General features: G+C 43.3%; 1 protein-coding gene across 1 annotated transcript in view; it reads right to left on the bottom strand.

Moving 5' to 3' along the window:
- Positions 1-12,170, bottom strand: part of LOC124041412 (TATA-binding protein-associated factor 172-like) — a 66,072-nt gene that overhangs the window by 4,420 nt on the left and 49,482 nt on the right. Inside the window, exons 28-31 of the mRNA XM_046358955.1 lie at positions 6,224-6,345; positions 918-1,085; positions 703-780; positions 489-618 (exon numbers count right to left, since the gene is read on the bottom strand). Coding sequence (XP_046214911.1) covers positions 489-618; positions 703-780; positions 918-1,085; positions 6,224-6,345 — 498 coding nt within the window. The remainder of the gene's footprint in view (positions 1-488; positions 619-702; positions 781-917; positions 1,086-6,223; positions 6,346-12,170) is intronic.

The raw sequence follows: 12,170 nt of genomic DNA, 5'->3' as shown, positions 1-12,170 counted from the left end.
AGACTGTCTGCGGCAGACTGCAGAGTCTAACGTACGTCACCATTAATGTCACACAAGCTTGGCATAGTGTCCTCATTTCATCCACTAATACAACACCCGTCAATGTAAAGACAATACGGCCAACCGCCCCACAGAGTGGAGGAAGGAATCAGTATAGAGAAATGATTTGGTAAAGAAAACAAAGCAAACTGCAACAGATTAATTCCCACTGCAGACACCTTTGCTCGTTCTTTACTGACTTTTAAAAAAGATCCCGAGTGGCGCAGCGGTCTAAGGCACTGCATCTCAGTGCAAGAGGCGTCACTACAGACCCTGGTTCGAATCCAGGCTGTATCACATCCAGCCGTGATTGGGAGTCCCGTAGGGTGGAGCACAATTGGCCCAGCGTCATTGTAATTAAGAATTTGTTCATAACTGACTTGCCTACTTAAATAAAGGTTCAATTAAAAAATATATTTAATAATCGGCTGAAGAAAATGCCCCCCCACCTGGATGGGCGTTCCTGATAGGATGACTCGGAAGTTGGCCGCCAACTGCTTAATGGCCTTAGAGAGCTTGGTCTTCCCGTTCTTGATCACATGGCCCTCGTCGAGGATACAGTAATTGAATTTTATATTCCTGAAAATGTAAAATTGTATATATTATTTATAAAAATGACATCCACCATCCTAAAGATATAGATTTTTAATTTCAATAAATCACCTAAAAAAGTCTATGTCGTTTCGTACAACATCGTAGGAGGCTACTACTAGGTTGTGCTTTTTCACTTGATGCTGTAAGCTGCAAAAGAAAAAACAATTAATTATTTTAACCTCGTAATAATTTAAACAAATGATGATGCAGTGTTCTCCTATGCAATCTCTGTGGTGGAATCGTGTGTATGTTTGGGTGGGTGAGGGTTGGTCTAGCGGTCTCACCGTGCTCGCTCCGTGGGGGGTCCTGTGTAGTGCAGGGGGTTCAGGTACTCGTCGGTGCAGAACTTGCCCACCTCGTCCACCCAGTGACCCGTCAGGGTGGGGGGGCACACCACCAGAGAGGGCAGGGGGGTGCAGTCTGCTGCCTTGGTCTTGGCATACTCCTGTGCCCTGCACACAATTAATAGAACTCTTAACAGAGGAGCCTCCAATGTGCTGACTGTGTTTAAAGTCAAACCGTGGACACGTTCCAGGACGACTACATTGCAGTTGCCTGCCGGATTTCACAACGCCTGGATAGGCATTTAATCCAATCAAGCTTTATTTATATAGCACATTTCGGGCATGGGATGAAACGATGTGTTTCACAGAAAAACAATTAAGAAAAACAACTATTTACTACACAAAAAAACAGATAGAAGAATCTTAATTTGTTCTAAATCTCACAGGCAGCCAGTACCCGTGCTGCAGAATTCTGTATGAATTCTGTATGTTTTGCTCTTGACCAATGGCTTTCTTCGGCTGACCAGACAGGAGAGTATTACAGTAGTCAAGCCTGCTTGTAATAAATGCATGGATGAGTCTCTATCAGCCGAGAGACACGCACGCACACACACACACACACACCCACACACACACGTGTGATTGGAGTTCAAAATCTAAAATTACACCTAGGTTTTTTACCTTCACTGCCTGTGAATTAAAATGTGCAGCCAGATTCTCTCTCTATGCTTTGGCTCCAACAATAAGTGTCTCAGTCTTGTCCGGATTTAGCTGGAAGAAGTTGTGAGTCATCCAAGTATTTCAAATCACCAATAGTCTCGTTTCTGTGGAGCTAAAATCTCCCGGTGACACAGAAATGTAAAGTTGTGTATCATCTGAGTAGCAGTGGAAATCAATGCTGTGCTTGCCAAGGGGTAACAAACAGTGGATTTGGAAAGTTTTCAGACCCCTTGACTTTCACATTTTGTTACATTAGTCTTATTCTAAAAAATAACTGGTTTAGAAATGTTTGCACATGTATAAAACAAATACCTTATTCACATAAGTATTCAGACCTTTTGCTATGAGACTTGAAATTGAGCTCAGGTGCATCCTGTTTCTATTGATCATCCTTGAGATGTTTCTACAACTTGGAGTCCACCTGTTGGTAAATTCAATTGATTGGACATGATTTGGAAAGGCACAAACCTGTCTATATAAGGTCCCACAGTTGACAGTGAATGTCAGAGCAAAAACCAAGACATGAGGTCAAAAGGAATTGTCCGTAGAGCTCAGAGACAGGATTGTGTCGAGGTACATATCTGGAGAACGGTACCAAAACATTTCTGCAGCATTGAAGGTCCCCAAGAACACAGTGGCCTCCATCATTCTTAAATGGAAGAAGTTTGGAACCACCAAAACACTTCCTAGAGCTGGGCACCGGCCAAACTGAGCAATCGGGGGAGAAGGACCTTGGTCAGAACTTGATGGTCACTGACAGAGCTCCAGAGTTCCTCTGTGGAGATGGGAGACCCTTCCAGGAGGAGAACCCTCTCTGCAGCACTCCACCAAATCAGGCCTTTATGGTAGAGAAGGAAGCCACTCTTCAGTAAAAAGCCACATGACAGCCCGCTTGGAGTTTGCCAAAAGGCACAGACTCTCAGACCATGAGAAACAAGATTCTCTGGTCTGATGAAACCAAGATTGAACTCTTTGGCCTGAATCCCAAGTGTCACATCTGGAGGAAACCTGGCACCATCTCTACGGTGAAGCATGGTGGTGGCAGCATCATGCTGTGGGGATGGTTTCAGCGGCAGGACCTGGGAGACTAGTCAGGATCGAGGGAAAGATGAACGGAGCAAAGTACAGAGAGATCCTTGATGAAAACCTACTCCCGAGCACTCAGACTGGTTCACCTTCCAACAGGACAACAACCCTACTAAGACAATGCAGGTGTAGTTCGGGACAAGTCTCGGAATGTCCTTGAGTGGCCCAGCCAGAGCCCGATCGAACATCTCTGGAGAGACCTGAAAATAGCAGTGCAACAATGCTCCCCATCCAACCTGACAGAGCTTGAGAGGATCTGCAGAGAAGAATGGGAGAAAATCCCCAAATACAGGTGGCAAGCCTGTAGAGCCATAACCAAAGACTCGAGGTGGTCATCGCTGCCAAAGGTGGTTCAACAAAGTACTGAGTGAAGGTTCTGAATACTTACGTAAATGTGATATTTCAGTTTATTTTTCGTAAATTTGCAAAAATGTATAAAAAATGTTTTTTTGCTTTGTCATTATGGGGTATTGTGTGTAGATTGAGACACACAGAAAAAACGTATCCATTTTAGAATAAGGCTGTAACCTAACAAAATGTAAAAAAAGAGGTCTTGCTTGACTGACACCCAGCCTAATGATTGGGATCTGATCTCTGAAACGCACCACATTTAATATGTGGAGGAAAGTTCAGACTTGCGGGGGTAGGATTTATCTGGCCCTCAATGGCAGAGAAGAACACTCGAATGATTCTGATTATTAGTGATCAATGTCCGAAAAATTAACCCGTCTTTGCATTTCTAATCGCCTTGTCATATATGCCCAGATGCGCTCTCAGAATATCATAATTGACCAGCAACTCACTTTCCCCACTTCCCCTCTGCAATTTTCTTATCAATTGATTTGTTTCCTGACTCATCCAATTGCCTCTGTTTGGATGTGGCCTCTTTTCAACCTTACAGGAGCTACGGCGTCAATGGTTGCCCTTAGTTTGCTATTAAAGTGAACTAAATCATCACAAGAGGAAGGCAGAATAGGTGATGGTGTGTTGTTCATACACTCAAAAACCTGTAGCAACTTAAGAGGTGAGATGGTGTTTCTTAATAAGGTGTTCAGTATTACCCTGTGCAATGGGGAACAAGGTAGTAGTACAAATACAGTGGAGATCAGATAAGACAACATCAACAAGAGGATGTGTCAGTAGAAAGCCCCTTGGTGATAACCAGGTTCAGAGCATGGCTGCAGCTATGGGTGGGTCCAGTGGCATGTTGGATGAAGTCCATAGAGCTCAAAAGAGTCCGAAATTCAATTGCCTTGGGAGTCCATCTCTGTCAACATGAATATTTAAAAAAAAACATTTTTTTTTAAACGCATAATGATTTTATCATAGTTGAAGGACAATAGTTCAAAGAAATCAGGAAATGAAATGGGGCAGTGCTTTTGATGGCCAATGCAGGGTTATAGTCAGCACTGGTGGCTGACATGTAAACAGTATAGCATGATGCTCAGAATACTTACAAAAGTCACCAAACTAAATGTCCTTACAGCTGAGAGTATTAATTTAATAATAAAATAGAGGCTGTCACCCCACCCTTTTCTGAGAGTATGAAAAGCTGTAGTCTGGGGGGGGGGGGGGGGGGGGCTTCAATAAGAGTAGAACTACAATCTGAAGACAGCCATGTTTCAATGAGAAACATGCAACCAATTTTGCGCTCCGCAATGAGGTCATTCACAAGAAAGGTTTTAACTAGTGATTGCTCGTTTAAAACATTTCAAAGATCCATATTCAACGAGTGTGGGCCACTCGAGGTAACCAATGGAAAAACGACCAAATGACTAACGTTACAACCAGGTTTTCTGAAAGTCTCCAATGTATCAGAATGGTAGAAGATAAGTTTGTATAAACTCACTAGAAGGCAGAATTAGAGGAACATAAATTAGGTTACAATAACCATAGTGCCATTTCCACAGGAGTTGACATGGTTTCCAAGTCCTCCGTTGCTTATTCTGACAGGGAGCACTAGAGCACTACCAGACCCTGTCCGTCTCTAAAACGGTTTGCCATGTTGCAGGAAATATTTCTATAAACCCTGTAGTTAGGGTGAAATCCAGTCTCTTAAAAAGTGCCGGTAGCTCCCACAGCAAATCAAAGTTGTCACAAAAGGAGACGTTCCTGTTCTCGCAAGGTTCCTTCGGGTACTCGTTTAGGGCAACGAGTCGGCTGAAACGTTCCGAACCCCTTTGAAAGCACGGGAGGGGGCCAGAGAGAATTATTCTCTCCCCTGTGCTAGCGAGGGTGCTACAATTTTTTGTGTAGTACTCCCTCAGATCACCTAAAGCGAAGGTCGTTAAAACCTGTGTCAATAATGAAGTAGTTGGCCAGAATTGTTTGGCAGGAGGGAGTTGATGTCATGGAAACAGGCTCCTGTGTGACAGTGGTCTTTGAGTCGGTCCACAGACAGTAGGCAAGCCAAAATCTCTCACCATCGAGCTGCCCACAATGATGGTGGTTGTGATGGAATCTGATGGTTAATTAAGGAAGAGGGAGATCAGGATGGGACTGCCTCAGGCAGGGGGGATGGAGGCTTCGAGGGAGGCTAGCCTGATTCTTCTCACCAGCAACAGTGGATGGCGTCGGAATACCCCAGGAATGTGGCGGCTGGCCCGAGACCCTTCTGTCTTGAGTCAGCGATCTGTTGAACTGGGGTGGCCATGTGGGAGGATGCCACTGGCTGTTGGTATATTCCCAGGATCCGTGTTGACTCCCGGGCTGGTAGGTCTGTATCAAGCAGGGTAAAGCTGTTTGATAGCTGAATTGGATCTTCTCGGATAAAGCTGTTTGATAGCTGAATTGGATCTTCTCGGATATATGAAGGGGGGCCAGACTGCCTCCCTGATCTTCTACGGCTTGCGAGAGTTGAGCTTAATATCTAGCCGTTGGATTGGGACAGATCAACGCCGCCCGACTCAGACAGCTTTGCTATAGGAGGCATTTAAAAACAGATTCGGTTTACCTGGGCTACACTAAGAAAATAGGTCATCCGTTTCTCATAGCCGAAGGATCTCTTCCCTTATTAAGCTGCTTGGTGGTGGTGCATATAGGGCAGGCCAATCCCTGTCCATTTGACAGTTCCACAATCTTGTGATTGTGTGGAAATCAAAACACCTAAAGCATTTGTGCCCAGCCGTAGGGGGAAAAAAACATTGGTGGGCTTGCACTGCTAGCATTAGCCTACTCTGTTTTCATGCCGGCTAGCAGCTAACTGCTACTTAAGAGGATTCCGGGACCCAAACCTGCAGTCCCAGCCGTAAAGGCTAACCGTGTCACGGAATTCAATAAAACTTGAAAAAATATTTGATGTAAACTATTTCATAAAAAAATAAACCAAGTGTAGAACAGTACACTGTTCTGTTGCGTGGTCTGATCACCACATATGATATAGCAATCTGATGCCCGACAGTCGACGACATGGCATGCAACCGTTGGTTGATGCATGCAGTGCAACTGCAATATAGTCGGCCTGGAACACGACCTGTTTGTGTGTTCATGCAGTTAAGTACCTGAGGTAGTGGTCCCCAGCCAGGATGCAGATGGACTGCAGGGTCTTGCCCAGGCCCATGTCGTCACACAGGATACCATGCAGCTTGTACTTATTCAGGAAGGACAGCCAGTTCACTCCATCCTGGAAAGATCAGAAGTTATTGAAATGGTCCATCAAATTAGTCATTTTAATAACCTTATCAATCACATTCTGCATACTAGCTATCTATGGCAGGGAGGGACAATGACGTGGCGCAATGAGCTGTTGCACTGCATTTTATGTCACACCTTGTGAAGTGATGAGTGAAAGAATTCATACAAACATTGTGACTGTGCTGATATTTTGTGTATGACTACATCACAGGCAGAATCACTGATCTACAAATCACTTTCCCATTAGAGAGATGGATGTTGGGCACAAAGCCCAACCCATTCAACCACTTTAAAATGTGTGTTCTGTCCAAAAGTAATTTGTCAGCAGCAGCTGCCCTCCCTGCTACATTTAAAACAAACCCTATTTGTAGAGGCTGGCAGAAAATAACGAGACGGAAGATAAAGTGGAAAGTGCTGAATTGCTTGTAGAGTTATTTAACTAGTTAGAGACAAGGCCATCACTCATCTTTTAGTCCTGGAGCATATCTGAGATAGCGGATCTCTCTCTCTCTCTCTCTCTCTCTCTCTCTCTCTCTCTCTCTCTCTCTCTCTCTCTCTCTCACTCTCACTCTCACTCTCACTCTCACTCTCACTCTCACTCTCACTCTCACACACACACAAACACTTTCCAACCCTGTTCCTTGAGAGCTACCGTCCTGTAGATTTTCATTCCAAACCTAATCTACAGCAGCTGAATGCTTCTTGATTAGAGTTGAATCAAGATATTTAGCCATGGCATTGTAAACATTCTTGTTTGATGAGCTAGCTGCTAGTTGACGTTAGCATAACTAGCTAGCTACTTCTGTGCAAATTACGATTTTGGGCTGTTATCTAAAGAAATGCCCTTGGAATGCGTTTATGGTTGAACTTTCTGTACATTTTCATTCGAAACTACATGCATAATGGATGTTTGAGCACCACAAGAAACAAGAGAAGTCTGAGACCGATGCATCTGCATATTTCCGTTAGGGAACACCTCCTGAAGTGCGCAATAACGCAATTCGCCTTTGCACTTCAAACAACGTGATTTTTTTGAAAGGGAAAAGTCTACAAACAAAATCTACAAAAATAAATATCAAAAAACAGGCCATTCCATTCATAAACAGATTCTAGTTTTGGGAACAGAAAACTATTGAAATCAAAATGTTTCATTGATGAGAAAATGTGCTGAACTTCTCCAAAATCTCCTCTAACTGCCGGCCAGTGGTACCATATGTTTGGTAGTGAGAGGAAACGCCAAGCGGATGCTTCACATTTATACATCTGGTGAATTATTTGTCTCATTGTTCCATCTGTGGATTAGCCATAATTAGTACTTTGTGCTTGTGGTAACTACTGACAACCGCACAGCAGAGCGCATTGTGCTTAAAATGTCAAAGATTAACTGTGATTAACGTGTTAACTTTGACAGCCCTTACAATAATAATCCATTTGACTTTGTTGTATGATAAATCTATTGATAAACTGGGTAAATCAAAAGCATATTCAATGAACGCATGCATTGAGTTTACTGAGCTTGTTTTGGCAAATGTCAGTAGAGTGTTTGTCATCTGTAACACATGGAATTGCTTTAAGATGTTCATACCATGGATCATCCAGCTATTGAATTAGAATTTTAGGACCCCTTTCGGTATAAAAAAATGGTGATAAAATATTGAATTTGGCCTACAACTACAGCCCATAGAAACACATGGAATAACACATTCCTAAAATGGCAAAGACAGTAAAAATAATTACACATAAGGAATACGATTTAAGTGTCTGTCCTATACCTAGGAGATGTAAGAAAGCTCAGGAAATGTGTGTTTTTTGGACATATTTAACCCCTTATTTTTGTTGGCACAAAACTACCTTCATTTGTTTGTATGGGTTACCTTCAGACGAGTCCTGTGAAACTTGTGGGGGTCATAGAGCAAAACAGAGGACGCTACAGACGTTTGTGAGAATACCGATTTTTCAGGATGTCTGACAAACACCCCTGTAGCTCTGCCACCTTCCCCCGCAGATGCTGAAGGCCAACATCCCCAGCTCTAATATACATCTAGCTTAAAATTGATGGATTTTGATTGGGATTTTTGATTATAATGTTACTTAGATTGACGCACAGCTGCGTCAATAGACTCAAGGATATGTATATATATATATATATATATATATATATATATATATATATATATATTTTAAAATCGGCCTATAGATTCATTTCCATAATTTCATGTAATTGAATTGGAGTCAGAATATAACAAATCCAGTCAGTCAAATACGAACATTGTTGGATCCGACCAGAATTATTATTTTGATGAAAATAGTAAAGTGCAGTTAGTTTAGAGTTAGAAAGTAGCTTGAGAAACATCAACTAATAGCTTAGTCTAGTCAGAGCTAGCTGTGAGCAAGCCAGAGCGGAGACTTGCTCCAAGACAACAAGCCAGAGCGGAGACTTGCTCCAAGACAACAAGCCAGAGCGGAGACTTGCTCCAAGACAACGAGCCAGAGCGGAGACTTGCTCCAAGACAACAAGCCAGAGCGGAGACTTGCTCCAAGACAACGAGCCAGAGCGGAGACTTGCTCCTAGACAACGAGCCAGAGCGGAGACTTGCTGCTAGAAAACAAGCCAGAGCGGAGACTTGCTCCTAGACAACGAGCCAGAGCGGAGACTTGCTCCTAGACAACGAACCAGAGCGGAGACTTGCTCCTAGACAACGAGCCAGAGCGGAGACTTGCTGCTAGAAAACGAGCCAGAGCGGAGACTTGCTCCTAGACAACGAGCCAGAGCGGAGACTTGCTCCTAGACAACAAGCCAGAGCGGAGACTTGCTCCTAGACAACAAGCCAGAGCGGAGACTTGCTCCTAGACAACAAGCCAGAGCGGAGACTTGCTCCTAGACAACAAGCCAGAGCGGAGACTTGCTCCTAGACAACAAGCCAGAGCGGAGACTTGCTCCTAGACAACAAGCCAGAGCGGAGACTTGCTCCTAGACAACAAGCCAGAGCGGAGACTTGCTCCTAGACAACAAGCCAGAGCGGAGACTTGCTCCTAGGCAACAAGCCAGAGCGGAGACTTGCTCCTAGGCAACAAGCCAGAGCGGAGACTTGATGCTAGGCAACAAGCCAGAGCGGAGACTTGCTGCTAGGCAACAAGCAAGAGCGGAGACTTGCTGCTAGGCAACAAGCCAGAGCGGAGACTTGCTGCTAGGCAACAAGCCAGAGCGGAGACTTGCTGCTAGGCAACAAGCCAGAGCGGAGACTTGCTGCTAGGCAACAAGCCAGAGCGGAGACTTGCTCCTAGACAACAAGCCAGAGCGGAGACTTGCTGCTAGGCAACAAGCCAGAGCGGAGACTTGCTGCTAGGCAACAAGCCAGAGCGGAGACTTGCTGCTAGGCAACAAGCCAGAGCGGAGACTTGCTGCTAGGCAACAAGCCAGAGCGGAGACTTGCTGCTAGGCAACAAGCCAGAGCGGAGACTTGCTGCTAGGCAACAAGCCAGAGCGGAGACTTGCTGCTAGGCAACAAGCCAGAGCGGAGACTTGCTGCTAGGCAACAAGCCAGAGCGGAGACTTGCTGCTAGGCAACAAGCCAGAGCGGAGACTTGCTGCTAGTCAACTCAGACGCAAGCTGAAGCAGCGGAGCAGAGAGAGAAAGGAGAAGCATGCAAAAGCTAACAGCTATGCTAGCGACCCAAAACGTGTCAGCATTTCTCTATTGGTTTTCATATCCACCTTCTTTCATTGTCCAAAAGCCAAAGGCAAAATTCTAGTCATATTAACCCATCCTAGTTGTTGCATATTTAGATTTCCCCTCTTTCTAAGTCAACAGAGATGTTTCTCTTAAACCACTCCATCAGGTGCATTTTTTAGAACAATGTTTTTCGGCAAATTGTACGCCTTACGTGGTCTGCTTAATTACAGTAGTTGCAAGCTCAATAATATGAGACGATTGGCTCGCTATTGTCGCATGTTTTTAAAGCTTTTAATGACAAATTTCCATTCCTTGTACCCATGCTAGGGCGTTAGGTCACGTGACATATCGTATCGGGGAGCGCACAATCAGTGGGGCCAGAGTGGTTTTACGCTTCTTCCGACAACCACTTTTCACTGGAAGTGAGACAGCTCAAAAAAAGCGTGAGAAGTGAGAAGTTTAGTAAGATTTTATCTACACTGTCTAACCATATACATCTTACGAAACGCAATTAAAAAAAATATATATATATATCACTACACAAATCAAATTCTTGGTAACATTTTGCTATGCTGCTGTCAAGATTTCATGCAATCTTCCAATCTCACCTTTGCTAGAGTAGCTATCAGGAAGGTTAGCCGCCGCCGCAGACGGTTTTAGAGCAGGTGGGCACAAGAAAAATAAGAGAATGTTGAGTCAAATTACATAAGTTGCTGTTAGAAGCACACTAAAACCCTAAAGTATTACCTCTGGTTAGTACTGTAGCATATGTGTATGACTGATTGCATTAGTAGGGCAAAATAAATAACTTAAGTGGAAAAAGCCTAATTGGTCAATGATTTTTTGCGTACAACAGGAAATGTATACAGTACATGTGCATACCGTAAAACTTCAATTAATAGCCCAGGCTTTTATTTGCTTCAATCACTGGACACAACTTGCACTTCGAGACAGACTTCTATTTCCTTAATGCACACAGCTTTGTTCATTTGCATAGTTTATTGTTTATTTCCAGCTTTTTAATCAATTCCTTAATTTCCTGCCCTAATGTGTTATCATTTACACCCTTTTTTTTAGTAAGACAAACTTCCTTGACAGAATTATTATCCTCTGACTGTGCATTTTAGTTAGCTATCAGCCAATAGCTAGCAGTTACCTACTGGCGAAAAAAACAGCTGATTGCCATAATTCAGTAATGACTTGGAAAAGTTATGTAAATGTGACACATCAAACATTAAACCTCGTAAACAAGTCACGGTAACCTCTTAAACAATTCATTTAGACAGGGCGTTTTTTTAAAACAGACGTTTATATTGCTGAAATGTGTGCCATTGCCCGGCTACTAAAAATAGGACAAGTGGCTATTTGAGACTCAGTGTTTAATTGAAGTTTTACGGTATGTATACATATTTAATTCTATTTCAATTTAACATGCTCGTATTATTGTATAACCCTTGAAAATGTCATGTTGATAGGACTTTCCTATCTTGAGATATTTGAGTTTGTTTATTAATCCAAGTCCACTTGTGTCATTTTGGTGCCATTTTTGGAAAAGGCTCTGCCATTGACCAGTGCATTATCTCCTGTGACCTTTTGACCCAGAATTCGTACACACAAATTGTAATATCTCAGCAATGGCAATAGTACTTTCTGTTCAACTAATTTGACTGTTTGGACGAATTTAACCGTTTGTTAACCGATTCATGGGGGTTGGTTAGTCGACTGCAAAAATGACTGATATTTCCTGTAAGCTAGCTAGCAAAGTTTGCTTTCTATGAATGCTGAATGTTATTTTGCTAGCTACTTAGCAAGCTACCGGTATCCGTCGTTGTACTGTAGCCTGTATGGACATTGTTTTGCCGAACAGGAAATTCATTTAGGGTTCAACATTTTTGCATTATTCAAATGTGATAAATGATGTGCAGCATGAGTGGGTAGCAAGATGCAGCCTATAGGTTCCTTGAGGAAAGATAGCTTGCAGCAGTTTGACACAATAGGCACAGTGCGCTCGTGCTATAAAGGAGATCTCAGCTGCACCTATAGTCAAGGGCTGCCGATAGATTATGAAAAGGGCTAATATTGGCCCGACCAATTGTTGGTAGAATTCTAACACCCACAAAATGTAAATGCACACATAAAC

The sequence above is a fragment of the Oncorhynchus gorbuscha genome, linkage group LG08 (genome assembly GCF_021184085.1).
Source record: "Oncorhynchus gorbuscha isolate QuinsamMale2020 ecotype Even-year linkage group LG08, OgorEven_v1.0, whole genome shotgun sequence".
Classification (NCBI taxonomy): Eukaryota; Metazoa; Chordata; class Actinopteri; order Salmoniformes; family Salmonidae; genus Oncorhynchus; species Oncorhynchus gorbuscha.
This window is presented reverse-complemented; position numbering and strand designations above follow the sequence as displayed.